Source organism: Alexandromys fortis, unplaced genomic scaffold (assembly GCF_014885135.2).
Source record: "Alexandromys fortis isolate MF-2015 unplaced genomic scaffold, M_Fortis_MF-2015_v1.1 scaffold_52, whole genome shotgun sequence".
NCBI classification, from domain to species: domain Eukaryota; kingdom Metazoa; phylum Chordata; class Mammalia; order Rodentia; family Cricetidae; genus Alexandromys; species Alexandromys fortis.
Window position 1 is genome coordinate 3,039,888 of NW_026067929.1, and position 15,469 is coordinate 3,055,356.

Sequence of the window (15,469 nt, forward strand, 5' to 3'; positions counted from 1 at the left end):
CTCTCCCCAAGTTTGCTATCTTATCATGTGCATCAGCTCCCACGGGGAAAGGAGGTTACATTTCAGAGAGAGAGTAGCTCTGCCTCCCTCCTTTTCAAAGGAAAATGTTGAGTTTTGTAAGTTAACATTTAAAGAAAAAAAGAAAGGGTGAAATGTAATGACTTGAATTCTCCCGTTTTTATTGCATTGCCTGGTGATGTTAGGTAGAAGGTGGTCACACCGGAAGCAGCATCCCTCATGGCCACATGGTCATCTCTATGCTGTGTGCGCCTCTTAGGTCTCACATCTCCCTGTCCCACAGGGATCAGTCATGCTGGAATAGAACCTAGTCTTCAAGTGTGATGTCATTGTAGTTATATGTGCAGTGGTTCTATTGCATGTGACAGATACGGGCAACAGGAAGTGTGTCTACAAAAGAATCTGGAATGACACACTATTCCACAGAATAGGTGGGGACAGTGTGGCCTCCTCTCAGAATGTCTGGGCTTCGTCTGAGTCCACTCCAGCTGATGCGGTCAAAGACAGGATCCATTCTAGATGGTAGATCATGACACGGTAGATCATGACACAGCTAGATGACATAAATGGAGCACCGTAAGCAAGCAGCCTGCCCAGCCCACTGGATGAATACTGGGCAAAGCAAGTCACTTAAGCCGAGCAGCTCTGTTGTGAAACACCAACATTCTGCAGTCATAAACTAGCCGTCTAAGAAGTGTGCAAGGAGCCTGAATAATGAGTAATTTGCTTTTCTCTTGTTTATGACATTACACTGGAATTACTAAATACGTCATCAATGGTGCTATAAATAAGCATGAAAGTATGTCCTGGCTTGTGAGCTATTTAGTCAGGAAGAGACACATGCTGAAACGTCCAGTAACTGCACACATGCTTACAGAGATGTCATATCCGCTCATTTATAAACCCATGCTATTCTCAGAAGAAATAGACTGTGTTTAGAACATTTTTGGTTTTGTTTTATTTTGCTAAAGAGCTGCTTGAAAGGTAAAAAGGAAGGTAGGATGGATGCATATGAATGAGATGACCTAAATATCATAATGCAAATTACAATACTTAATGTGAATGTAATGTAAACCAGCAAATGAGTCGGCCAGACTTTTCTTGTTTTTAGTTTATTAGGATTAATTATTGAATCATATACACATGCGTGTCTCTGGATGCATAAGAGGGGATCAAGATCTGAAGCTGGAGTTACAGGGTTTGTGAGGGGCCAAGTACAGAAGCTGAAAACTAACCCTGGGCCCTGTGCAAGAGCAGTGGTTGCTCTTAACCACCGAGCTGTCTCTCCAGCCTTAAGCTGGTCAGACTTTTTATTAGAAAAATTTATCCTAATAACAGAACTGGATTCTAGATGATTAATCATGCTACATGGTAGCTTATTGGCGGGTGAAGACATTTATCAGACAATATATGTCCGTACATAGGAGTCTTCTGCAAGTTAAAAATAAAAAAAACAAAGCCCCAACATAGTAATAGTAGAATAGCAGTTTAAGTCTAACTGTCCCGTCCTGGTCTGGGTGATGCTAATCTCCACAGAGTCCTCATTTGTCCTGCAGAGAACAATCCCCCTCTGCTTTTCAGGGGAAACTCTCCCACAACCCTCTCTGTATGCCCTTCCCCTCTCCATCATTCCTCCTGCTTTGGAATCGGGTGTGTGGCGTGTGGAGAGGGTTGTCCTGTTCTCACCGGGCAGGGAAGGAAGCCCATCTTCCCATCCCTCTCTCCACACGCCCTGTCCTCGGGAGCTGAGTCAGCAGGGCCGGCAACGGGTGCCGTTCAGTAGATGTGAATCACTGTGAGAGCACCGTGCAAATGAGGTCTTCCGCTTTCTTCTTCCAGGAGAATGAATGCATGAGAATTAAAATTTTAGGAGACTGCTATTACTGTGTTTCCGGACTCCCTATATCTCTCCCCAACCACGCCAAGAACTGTGTGAAAATGGGACTGGATATGTGCGAAGCCATAAAGTAAGTGCGTCCCTCAGAAGCACTGCTCTCTGTGCGGGCACTCACTGTACACCTAGGGGTAAATATGAGGAAACAGATCTCTTGGCGTGAGGGGTCCTCAGTCCAGAGAACGGCTGGCACCAGCGCTCAGGGGCATTGTTATCAACCACTGGTGTCAGAGAAACTGAGTTAATAATTGGTTGCTTTCTGAAGTGATTCAAACAAACTCCTCTCACGGGCTCCACATTGTGTTGTAAATTACCTGTTGGTCTCAGGTATGATGGCTGAGGCTATAAAAGCAGTTTGCTTGCTTAGCCCCCCCCAAGAATGGGTGACAGCCTGACGTCTCTCATCCATTCTGGGAATTCTTTGTTCTCTTTCTCTCTCGCACGAAGGAGCAGCATTTGTGTTCCCGTTATTGAAGCATGAGTCAGGAAGTCTAGTGAAGGGTTTACCCTTTGGGGAAACTACATCGGTAGTCCATTTCGTGGCAGTTTTGGCATGCCCTGGTACCATCATTATGCCCCGCCCCGGGCCATTGTGAGATGCTAATGCTTTGCCTTACTGTGACGAGCGATGGGAACCATCTGTTTTCTGCAGTGTGCTGCTGTCCATCTCTGTTCCCTTCCTCGTTTCCCCTGGGGGAATTCTACCCAAGCGCTGGGATCGTCAAGTACTGAATGATAGACGCCAGCATTGCCCAACACTTCTGTCTCCACATCAGGGGAGTTCTTCGCTGGCCTCTGTCAACAGTCATCAATAGTCATAAAATATCAGAGACAATTTTTTAATTGCATTCCTCTTCATAATATATTATTAAAGCCTTTAAAATTATTTTCCTTTTTAATTAAAGAATATATTCAGTCGATAAGATTTAACCTTATGATTATTTCTTAAATATCCATATTTGAGCTGAAGTTATTAAGTTCCAAAATAAGTTATTGTTCCTCTGCTAGCAGAATATGTTTATCAGGGGCATGCATGTTAGGAATTGAAAATGGTATTTGAAATGGGGTCTGATGCTGCAAGACAGTGATATGCAGACATTTGGGTTTGAACACAGCAGGAAGTCACGCACAGTGGATCAGTTTTGGATGCATGTTAACTGGGGACATGAAAACAGTGGCCCAAATGCCTTGTCACTACTGACCACTCCAAGAAAGGCCTGGAGCTTTGGGTCCACTCCTGGAGTGTTTAGGAGATGCTACTTTTCCTCTTGCTTCGAAACAGCAAACAGTGGTCCTCTGCATTGGAAGGGTCTATGGTACATTGCCTAAAGTCTGAGAGGTTGAAAAATAACATGCAGGGAGATTGGCTGTGCGTCAAAGGAATAAAATGGCACTAGTGAGCTATGCACACTTCTCCTCTCTTTAGGAAAGTAAGGGATGCTACAGGGGTTGACATCAACATGCGTGTAGGAGTGCATTCTGGGAACGTCCTGTGCGGTGTGATTGGTCTCCAGAAGTGGCAGTACGATGTGTGGTCTCATGACGTCACTTTGGCCAACCACATGGAAGCTGGAGGAGTCCCTGGGTAAGACAAACCTTGAATTTCTCTCTTCAAGCTTGTGGCTCAACTAGACAGGCCAGGTCAACCAGGTAATACCGGTTTGCTGAGTTTGAGATGGCTACTCTTGCCTGTGTTGGTATCATGATAACCTGTGTCCAGTGGCCTCTTGCGAAAATCACTTGACCTTGCTCTCAGGATAGTGCTAGAGGCTTACTTAGAATGTAAAAATATAAATAAATAAACCTCTAGGCGTCCTCCCTAGCAACACACACACAAACTCAAACACCAATTCTACAAACCTCTGAAGCCTTTATCTAAGCATTGCAGATATCACATAGTTACACTCTAAGCCTTTCTTTGTTTGCAGATTTACAGATGTTGATCTGAGCTGCCGTTGAATGATGCAGTGCAGGCTTGGCGTCGCTCTAGAACTGGTACATCTGCCATCAGTAGACTAAGTCCCATAAGCAGCCACAGAATCCACTTGTGGTTAAATGTCAGCCATGTGACTCCCACATGTGAGGGCCGTGATTCCCAGGCACACAAGAGCCAACACTGAGAAGGAAATCCACGCTTTCACACAGCCGACACTTCTGCTCACAGCCCAGATGCAGATTTTGACAGATACTCCCATGAAAATGCGTTATCATCCAGTATTTTCTGCTGAGGTTCGCCACACCTGCTGTGCAGGTTTCTGTGAGCACAAAGGATCTACAAGTGTTGGTGTCTGAGGACCTCTAGGTGCCGTTCTTTACAGTAACAGCCAGTCCAGCACAAACTTCCATTGAAGTCAGTATCTCAGAGGACACACTGGTTTTCCTTCACTAGAAGAGAAATTATTCCCCAAGCTGCAAGCAAACAGAAAATCTTTCTTTACATCTGTGTTTAAAATTCCATTTCAGACGCGTTCACATTTCTTCGGTCACCCTGGAGCACTTGAACGGGGCTTACAAAGTGGAGGAAGGAGATGGCGAAATAAGGGACCCGTATTTAAAACAGCACTTGGTGAAAACCTACTTTGTAATCAACCCCAAGGTCAGTACCACTCTACAGTGTAGATAATTAGCTCATTCTTTCTGTGATTGGGGAGCAGGTAGTGAAAACATCGTTGCAGGTGATGCTTTTAGCTAAGAACTGGCTAAATCTTCCCCCTCAAAACCACTTTAAGTGCAATCAATGGCTTGATTATAGAAGGCGTTTTTGCGACGATGAATTCCAGTGCTTATTCAGAAGACAGTTGAGATGTATTGTCTCTCTCTATATATGTGCTGATGGGATGGATGAAGGGTGCCGGTCAGGATTATTAGAGAGGTCTGTCATGTTGCACAGTGCCAGCTGTGAAAGGCTCTCTGGGTGCACAGCCTTGAAACCTGTGAGTTGAGGAGAAATAGAGATTCTTAATGAAGTCATCAAACATTAAAATCTCATCAGGTGAAGTAAGATAAGTGTGTGGAAAAAAGAAAGGGAGAAAGATTTTCGGGATTAGCAAGTAAATCTCACAATTCATTTGTGTGAAAACGTGGATACATACAGACCTGCTTCCCTTGTGTGCCAAAAGAGCCCATCGCCTGGGAAATAATCAGGCAGGGAGGCGCTGTCTGTCTCGTCTTGTGTTCATGCCGCCTGTTAGAGGAGATCCAGGGACTCGGGGCTTTCAGCGCTGTTCAACTCTCTCAAATTCCTGCCAGATGGGTACCATCATCCATCGTAGGACCCTGACGCTCTGCGCAGTGGTGTAACTGTCTCCAGGTGACACCGCTGGTAAATGCAGGGATATGGGCTTCTGGGTCATATCACCCAAGTTCACAAAGTCAAGATCAGATCCATGGGCATTTGTCTGCGATGGCTTCCCTGTAGCCCACACTTGTAATTAGTTTCACTGTTGACCTAGAGGTCAACATGAGTATCATGAATGGCAAGCAGTAGATAAGTGACAGGAAGATGCGTTCGGGCCAAGAGCCACAAATTATAGGTACGTGCAGCCACCACCAATATGGCCAGCGCAGCCAAACCTAGTTATAAAACCACCAAAACAAACTAGAGCAGAGCCAAGTTGGGCTGAAGGGTTGGTTGACATCATGAATTATCATCCACTAATGTACCTACCACTTGCACTAATTGAGTTTTGCTATATAGAGAGAAAGCAATTGACTTGGTCCAGTAAAGCTGGAGCTAGACCAGGGAGGGAGGGCGAGGTTGGAATGTACCAGTCATGATGCTGTTTCTCCTCCCAAGGGAGAGCGACGGAGTCCCCAGCACCTCTTCAGACCCCGCCACACCCTAGATGGAGCCAAGATGAGGGCATCTGTCCGCATGACCCGGTACTTGGAGTCCTGGGGAGCAGCCAAGCCCTTCGCACATCTGCACCACAGGGATAGCATGACCACAGAGAACGGGAAGATTAGCACCACGGTAAGCCTGCCTCAGAGCCATAGACATGGTAGGAGGGCTGTGGGCTCCTCCTGCAGCAAAAGATTGGGCACCTCCAGCCAAAATGCTTGTCTGCAGTGATGGTGACCTCTGAGTCCACGGGGCCTTTGAATCCATCACAGAGCAACTTTGCTCTTTGACTCCATAGCCCAACATATCATTATTTATACAACTGGCTGTGACAAGACTGTTTAACCAAGTTCTTTTTTGTCTTATGAGGTAGACTACCACGAGCATTTTAACAGGAGTAGATGTGAAGGCATATGGCTGCTCATGGGCTTAGCCAGGACTGCTCCAATTCCAGATGTGCAGACTATGTAACAGTGGTGCCTGCCCCATCGCTGTGCGTCCCTGTTCTGGTTTCAGCCACAGATACCAAAGGTCTTCACCATGGGGACTTGCACAATAAGATGCAGAAAAGACTATGGAAAATAGATCTAGAGGGAGCGGGAAGGGTAAACACAGTTAGATGGTTAACATAGTCCCAACCGTTATTTCAGTCCTAAAACCACGTCCAGTGCCATGTGTAGTGGCTGACTGATGAGGATGCAGTTGAGATAAAATGCGGTCCTTCATGATTCTCACTGGCTGAAAAGGAGCATGGAGATGTCAGGTGGAAGGCGAATTCCCGTCTCTCTTTGTCCTCAGGCCTCAGAGTCTGGCAACAAACCCCTAAGTCCAGCAGGTGGAACCTATAGGTTAATCGCATCTGTTTCTACAACTTCTCTACAGTTCTTACATTGTTTCTTTCTTTTTTGAGATTATCCTATAATCACATCATTCCCCCTTTCTGTGTATCCCTCCTTGCTCTCTACCAAATCCATGGACTCTTTTGTCATTAATTGTTGTTCCATACTTAACTTAAAAATCGATATAAAGCAGCAGAAGCTTGTGACTGGTCAGTCAGCAGAGACCGTGTGGGGCAGGTCCCTAGAGTTTCCCTTCTAATGGGCAGGGGAGATCACAGTGGAGCAAGATAAATAAATAAGGTTACTTCAAGTACAATAAGCCCCGTGAGGAAGGTAAACTTAAGTGGATCAGGGAGTAAATGGTGTCTGCCTTAGGCAGATGAGTGTGAAAGTCTCGGGGAAAAGAACAGAACAGACCGGAAGAGCAGGCAGGAGGGCAAGGTCAAGTCCCTCAGAGGACTGAGTGTGGCGTCTGCTGGGGAGAGAGGGGAGGCGGGTGTGACTGGGAGTCATCAACCATGGCCAAAGGAAGCTGTCTAAGGTGGGGACTGAGTGTGGCGTCTGCTGGGGCTGGAGGGGAGGCGGGTGTGACTGGGAGTCATCAACCCTGGCCAAAGGAAGCTGTCTAAGGTGGGCTGACAGGGTGAAGAGCTTGCGTGACCCTTTCGGGGTGTCTTAAACTAGCGAGGATTGCGACAAAGATGAATGCTTTGGAGTGACAGAGCAGGACTGCAGAGTCCCCAAGGCAGAGCAGTGTCCTCTCCCGCTGAGACTGCAGCAGACACCGTGAGAAGCACACTCACGGCCATCCTGGAAGGGGGAGCAAAGGAGACTCGATGGTGGCATGGGTCCGCGCCCCCAGTGCATCCCACAGCTGGAGAATGGTGATTCACTGATGTGACCACTGCATGGGAAGTCGGGTTATTTAAGATGGAAAATCAAGACCTTTCTATAACCACCATCAAGTTGACGTATATTCTGCATACTTCCATCCAACAAGGAAGACCATGGGTGGTTGTGCAAGCCTGAAGCTGTAGGAACTGGAGGCTGCAGTTGACGTTGGGAGCTGAGGGTCAGGGTGAAATCATCAGGAGAGGGGTCCATTGTGGGAGGCCTGCAGCATCCGGTGTCTTCCAGCCCTTAGGACACTTAGAACCGGCATCTCTGGACTCCTGTGTCCAGTTGCCAATTAAAATCAATGTTCCCAGTCACAAGAAGCATGAAATCGAGTTTCTTTGAATTCACTGTTCCAGCTTTTACATTAATTCCACAGTGTTCCTGTGGTCTTTTGGCTTTTGAACTCTTGCTGCTATTACACAGTGAGGTATCTACCTGCCAGCCCTGAGCCGTGTCTCCCTTCCACTCTTTCTGGAACTTCCAATTGGTCATGTGATATTTCTCCCACCTGTCCCATTGTCCCTTGAGTCCACACATTGAACCCGTGGTGCCATTTCTTACGATCTGGTTCAGGGATCAGTCCCTGGATGGACAGCGAATGTTTGGAGCTCCTCTTGTGTTTTAAAGACCATCTATTATTTGTGTGATATTTCCAGGTGACTGCAAGCTTACAACAACTCTTTTGAGGGCTTCTGGGGGTCACCATTTAAAGCAAAATCTAAACATTTCAAGATTGCAAACTTTTAAAATGCAAAATCATGTTGTTACTCCCAGCACCCCAATGTGCATTACATCAACATTTTAAGTGTCTATGATAAGCCCTCTTCCTCATATGGATTATCACGTAGTTACTTAAACCATACTTGCCATGATAAAAGAAGAAACACGTCCCATCTCAGGATCATAACCCCTGTCTTCCTGAGAGACGCTTTCGACACTAATTGAGTTTCTTTGTTTTTAATTGCAGGATGTGCCAATGGGTCAACATAATTTTCAAAATCGCACCTTAAGGTAGGGCTTGTCATTGACAGTTTAATTTCTAAAGGCATATTGCTTGTTATTTATCTGAGAGTAATTATCGTCAATTAGAGCTATTTCAAAGATGTCTTCCAAAAGAGCAGCTCCTATAAAGAGCCCTATCAAATTACTTCCAGCTTCTAAAAATAAGAATATTAGTGTGTTCTTATTAGGCTTGAGAGAGAGCACGGGAGAGAAGGAAAACACCACCTGCTCAACTCTTTGTCTGCTGGGGATAGAGTTTTTTCTTGAAATCCCTCTTCCTAGTAGAGACAGAGTTTTTAAAAACCTGAATTGTTTTACATTTTTCAATTGCTGCTTAGAATCTATGTGTTGAATCCCAAAAGTGACCCAAGCTGCCCACCCTGCTCAAAATGGAAAATCCTTTTAAGAATTTTCTCACGCATCCTGCCACTATCCACAATAAAATCGTATTGCTGTCTTTTTGTTTAACTTTATGTGTGTGAGCGTTTAGATACATGTATCAAGGTGCACTACATATATATGTAGTGTCCATAGAGGCCAAAAGAGAATGATTGAGCCCCAGATGGTTAGCACATGGGGGCTGGGAACACAGCCTGGGTCCTCTGCAATGGAAACGCGTGCTCTGAACCCCTGGGGCTCACTACATTTTTGACCTCACACCCCTCTGTCTTCCATTTTACTCTAATATTGAAATAATCAATGTAAGATATTGGCACAACAGTTAAGGCAGCTTTCCGTTTCCTTCAAAGAGACTGCCTTTGACGTGTACAAAATGGAAGAAAAATGTAGGATTCAACATATTTCCCTCTAGAATATGCAATGTGTCCAAGTGCAAAGTAAACACACCTGTCAAGCCCGTTTGTTTTCCCAGAACCCTTCCATATGACTATTGCAACTTACTCTAATTTGTATTTTTGCAAATTTGAAATTTTAGCATTGAAGTGTAATACTTTCTTCCTTATGTTCTGAAGTGGATAAAGCTCTTGTGATTTTTTGAAACATGTTTTTCCATGATCTGTGCCATGTTAAAGCGAACTCAAAGTAATCTTCAGAAGATTATATGGTACCTCTGTGTCTCTAAGGTACCTTGAGAAGGCATCGCCTGCCTGAGGCTGGTGGGGTGCTCACATGTGTGTGAACAGCCCCACTGAGAAACTTTTGCTCTCTGTATTTATCACATTGAAGCTCAGCATCAGTGGACAAGATAGAGTAGGAAATGCTTCATAGGAGCCCAGCACCGAGCAGGGAGGTGACTTCTGGGATGAGCGTAACCGGGAATCTAGTGAAGGCCATGCTACCATTTTATCTCAAACACCAGAAAAAATTCAATTTCATACCAGCTGCGTTCCCATGGGGCAGATACTCTTACATAATTGTTATGAAGGGAAAAAACCTGAGACACAGGGGAACAGGAAGATGCCAAGAGTCTCATGACTACCAGAGCTGAAGCCAGGACTTGATTTTATATACAGCACCCAGTCACCATGCCTCCAAAACCCTGGTTGGTTAGGAAGGTCCCCGTGTACACTTGTCCCTGTTTTGTCTGTGGTTCTTGACCTTTGCTGGCCTCTAAGCATGTGGGGAGAACACAGCTTTTGAGTCAGGTTCAAAGGGCTTCCTCCCACATCTGAGCTCTGTAACATGGCCCCCTACAAACTTCTCTGAGGTTTTTACACTGAGTTGTTCTGACAACTCCTATGCCTCTGTAAGTGGATTTGCTAAGGAATGCATTGGACAGATCTGAGAAGGAAAAACCCTAGATGAGTATTGACGCATTCGAAAGAGGGATTGGAGCACAGAGCAGTGGGGAAACTGAGCTCAGTGTCAGGGGCCAGTGAAATGACAGAGAAATCAGAACTGCTGAACCAAGGGGACAAAGTCAATCAATAAGTGTTGGTGAGTGAAACCACCAAGGTGTATAGGTGTATAGGTGTTATAGGTGTATAGGTGTTATAGGTGTATAGGTGTTATAGGTGTATAGGTGTACAGGTGTTATAGGTGTACAGGTGTTATAGGTGTATAGGTGTTATTGGTGTATAGATGTAGAGGTGTAGAGGTGTTATAGGTGTACAGGTGTATAGGTGTTATAGGTGTACAGGTGTTATAGGTGTTATAGGTGTATAGGTGTAGAGGTGTTATAGGTGTAGAGGTGTTTTATAGGTATATAGATGTTATAGGTGTATAGATGTAGAGGTGTAGAGGTGTTATAGGTGTACAGATGTTATAGGTGTATAGATGTATAGGTGTTATAGGTGTACAGGTGTTATAGGTGTACAGGTGTTATAGATGTATAGGGGTAGAGGTGTTATAGGTATATAGGTGTTATAGGTGTATAGGTGTCTTGTCCTCTCCATGGTGGAGGTCACACAAATGAGAAATCTGTGTCTACAGCAGGATCATTATGCAGATAGTCAGTTGAAATTACTCCTCAGAACCTGTACTTGGTGGCTGCTTTGTATTGCATTTAACATGGTGAACCCTGCACAGGCATTATTCACTAGCCCTGAGCAGATTAACGGAGCTAATACCGTAGCTCAACTGCTCAGGAAATAGGTACATTTGCCTGTGAGCCCCAAGTTAACAGCGCAATTTCCATAGACTTGGCCAGACTGTGAAAAAGAAAACCACCAACGTAAAGTCCAGAAACTCCAGCCTCATCGTGGAATTGGGAAATTTAAAAGAGGGTCTAAGTACATCACTGGGGGCCAGTTAATGAGGGTGCATGTCCCCGCCAGATGATTGCTAAAGACCTTTACTTTAAAAAAAAATATGCAGAAAGGATGGAGGTGAGACTTGGCGGTAGAACACAGGATGATCCTGCATACAGCACTGTGAGACCCCAGTACCAAACCTAAATAAAATAGGACCAAAACCAGTCTGCCTTCTGCAAATGGATTTGAAGTTGGTAAAATTAAACCTCATAATTGAATTGGCTTGATGTGTATAGTTGGATCACTTCATGACACTTTTGTTTTAGAATGAAATCTGCACTTGACCTTTTAGAGAGTGGCAGAGAGAGACACAAAGTCAAAATGTAGAGTGTGGGAATACACACATCACTGTGTCTCACTGATAGTTCTTTGAGATTTAATTACAGATAAACGATAAGTGTGACATGCCATATTTGTTAGTGTTCTTATCTATATATATGGGCAGATAGGACCTCAGAAAAGTGCCGGTGTTGTTCCAGATTAGATCTTCCCATTTAGTACTGAACCATGTTGATGCATGTGTCTGAAGACAGGCATGACCTCATTTAAACTGGCCAGCAAGGGCCAACCTATGCCTTTAATTTTTCCAGTAGGTATTGAACTTCTAAAATAGATGCCAACCTCACCATCTCCTTTATACCATTTTTATGTGAATTGTCTACCTCTCAGAGTAGGGAGGGCACTGTTAGTTAGCATAGTTCACTTAGGAACTCTTTTTATGGCTTAAGGTCACCTTACCCAAGACAAGTGTGGTAATCTTTAAGTCCACAAACAGAAGCAGGCTCTATGTGGGTGTGACTTTTGCCAACCGCAGAATACTTACATCTAAGCACAACAATTATACTAAATATATTATATGAAGTGAATCTCTGAAATGTCTAAATAAAGACTAGCTCTGCAAATTCTTGGAAACTGGCTGAGAAATACTTCAAATACAGGAATGACTAACACAATCCAATTTCTCTAGGGTTATTTCTACAGCCGGTGTGATTTAATCCACCTGGGCTGTAAGTTGAGAGTTAGGACATCACTTAGGGAAGGAAGATCTTTTCATATCAAACACCACATATTCTTCTTGGTGGTGATTTGACAGTCTAGTGAGTGTCGCAGAAGAGGAAGTCGATGTGCTTCCCATCATAAGCATTGTGGTCAGTGTATTCAGTCCATAGGTGAATATATGCTTAGTTACCGTGAAAACCGGCATTTACCTTCACACTAACATTCTCACTCGCAATGTTTCCTTTCCGCACAGAACTAAGTCGCAGAAAAAGAGATTTGAAGAAGAACTGAATGAGAGGATGATCCAAGCCATTGATGGGATCAACGCACAGAAGTGAGTGTTTTTATTCTCAGTCAGCGTATTCCAAACTCTAATGTTTTAATGCAACGGAATATTTTCCAAGCGTCTCCAGCCCAACACTGCCATCCTTACAATAGCAAACCCGAATGTCTCAAACGGTTCATCAGTTTCCCCCGGCGCCCTTCGTAGTAGGTTCTGTTAATAGGATTTCTGTCATGCTATAAAAAAATTAAGTTCTGCTCTTTGGGCTAATGAGGGAGGGGGACTTGATTGGGGGAGGAGAAGGGAAATGGGAGGCCGTGGCGGGGAAGAATCAGAAATCTTTAATAAATAAATTTTTAAAAAAGGAAAAAAAATTAAGTTCTGCCTAAAAACTGGCCACCCAGTTACTTAGCAACAAACAGCATGGTAAGGAGTCACAGAGAAAGATCTGTGTCAGTTTGTATACTTTGCTTTTATTTTTTATTTTTTAAGTTACACGATTTCCCCCCTTCCCTTACCTCCCTCCAGTTCTTCCCATGTATCCTCTTGCTCACTCTCTCAAATTCGTGGCCTGTATTTATTTGTTGTTACATATTTTAAAGTTAATAATTATGGAGAAACTTAGATTTGTTGTGAAACTCATCTATGTCATAAAGGAACCCACCTGTGCCACAGAAGGACTTTGCTGTGCCATGTAAAGTCAGCTATGACACAGGCCCTCATCTATGTTGCAGAGAACACTGCCTGATTCATGGGGGACTCACCTGTGTCATGGGGACTCACCCGTGCCAGGGGGACTCACCTTCCTCAGCCTCTTCTCCCTTGATCCCCCAAAACAAATTTCTATTCTAATGAATCCAGTCACTATGGAAATCACTGTGGAGGTTGCTGAAAAAAACTAAAGATATGTCCATATATGACCCGATTATGCCATTCCTAGGAATATGCCCAAAGGACCCTTAACTCAACAGATGACAGCAATTCCTGCACATAAATCTTTATTTTTAGCATTTCTCTTGAAAAGTTCATCTGCCATGGCTTTTTCTCTTTTGAGATGAGAAAGATGATAATAAAAGGATTTGGGGTGAATGTGAATGAAGTGCGGACATGGGCTTCTCCTTGGATGGATTCTCTTTTAGCTATTTAATTTGGCTAACTTTAGTTAGAATTTAATATGACAATTATAATATGTGACTTTTTCCAGAATGGCCTTGTGTGACTGTGCATGTTACTTTTATTGATCTGGCTACATGTGTAGCCATTTATAGTATCGGAACTAGTCATTGTCATTATACACCAAAATGATACTCAGTTTGGGAGGATTTACATCCAAGAAAGAACAATGCTGGTATGTTATTTTTTGTGAGTGTCTCCAGATGCTTGGTTGATGTCTTCTGTCTTTCTCATTTCCAGGCAATGGCTCAAGTCTGAAGACATTCAGAGGATCTCCCTGCTTTTCTATAACAAAAACATAGAGAAAGAAGTAAGCCATGTTTTCTCTAAAAGCTGTCTGATTTCCTTTCTGAAATAGTAGTTTTGATTTCATTCATCAAACTGGGTGGATATTAATATAGTTTTCAATTAAATACTTTACTAATATCTGTCTTTGAAACTTTTATTGAATTTGTTCTTTGATGGTTTCAGACCAGTGCTTTCAGACCTATACCTAAGGCATTCTGATTTCTGTACCCCTCAATCCGCACCACCTCTACCTGGGTCAGGACCACCTGGCTTGGCTCTACTACTCCCAGACACTCTTTCGCACCTTCCTTTTTGCCAGATTCTTTCTTTGGCCCTCTGGTAGTTTCTGCACATCTGGTAGTAAATGATGCATGGCTGAAATTCAGAAGGAACAGGGAATGTAATTGCTAATGTTTGACTGTGCTGAGTGTGAAATTTTCTCAGGAAAACTTTTAAAACAGTGGTACTCAACCTTCTGGATATGCCGCAACCCTTTGATACAGTCCTCATGTTGTAGTGACCCCCCCAACCATAAAATTAATTTCATTTCTACTTCATAGATGTAATTTTGCTACTGTTATGAAGTGTAATGTAGTGTTTCCTGATGGTCTCAGATGACCCCTGTGAAAGGGATGTTCAGCCCTCAAAAGGGGTCAAGGCCCACTGGTTGGGAACCATTGCTTTAACCAGGGGGGAAATCATTCCTAATAAGTTGACAGCATCATTCCACAAACTGTTCGGAGGTTGATAGAAGTCTGGGGTTTACATCTAGCTACTGCATTAAGGAAACCAGAAAACTTAAACTTTTAACTTTGCTGCATCTAAATACTTCGGCACCCTGACTCTTAATGAGCTGGTTTAGGCTCAGATTAGCAACACATGTGTGAGACGTTTACAGATTTACAAAGCAATCACCCCCAGGAAGGATGTGTGGTTCTGTTTGGTCACCAGCACCCTGCTCACCTCTTGTTTGTGTTGATCCAAAGAAAGAGTAGGGTTCAGAGGTCATGTCCATCATCCAAACACATACTTACAAGCTCAGGTTGAACAAAATGCTTAGATTAGTGGCAGCATGCTCGACTATTATGAAAACTCTGCCCAGAAGGCTCACATCATTGTTCCATAGAAACAGAAAGAAAACGTCAAACATTAAGTCCTTTCAAAGTCCACGAAAGTTGGATTTCACAGGCACACGCGTTTCCCCATGCGCCTGATCAAGAAGATCAGTAACATACTCTGTCGGCAGATTGTTGCCCAATTAATACTTATACCGTCTTAACCCCTGAGTGATGCTAGCAGATCCTGAAGACCGTTTATTATTGAACTGTTGCACTGTCCCTTCCTGCTAGAATCCCATCTCTACACAAAGCCCTGAAGACGTTCAAAGATAAAGAAGAACATAATGCACGGGATCTAATCACATTCTGGCAATTATGCTAATGCGGCGCCTTCATCAGCATGCAAATCGTCCTGGCTATTAAGTCACCAAATTCAATAGGAAAGGCATTCTAATAAGGAGAAGGC

General features: G+C 43.9%; 1 protein-coding gene across 2 annotated transcripts in view; it reads left to right on the top strand.

Moving 5' to 3' along the window:
- Positions 1-15,469, top strand: part of Adcy2 (adenylate cyclase 2) — a 332,154-nt gene that overhangs the window by 244,426 nt on the left and 72,259 nt on the right. For both annotated transcript variants that reach the window (XR_007592202.1, XM_050144723.1), the window contains exons 7-13: positions 1,858-1,985; positions 3,339-3,497; positions 4,376-4,508; positions 5,709-5,885; positions 8,457-8,500; positions 12,455-12,535; positions 13,898-13,967. Coding sequence is in view for 1 of the 2 variants with exons in the window: in XM_050144723.1 (XP_050000680.1) it covers positions 1,858-1,985; positions 3,339-3,497; positions 4,376-4,508; positions 5,709-5,885; positions 8,457-8,500; positions 12,455-12,535; positions 13,898-13,967 (792 nt within the window). In the remaining variant the exon portion in view is untranslated. The remainder of the gene's footprint in view (positions 1-1,857; positions 1,986-3,338; positions 3,498-4,375; positions 4,509-5,708; positions 5,886-8,456; positions 8,501-12,454; positions 12,536-13,897; positions 13,968-15,469) is intronic.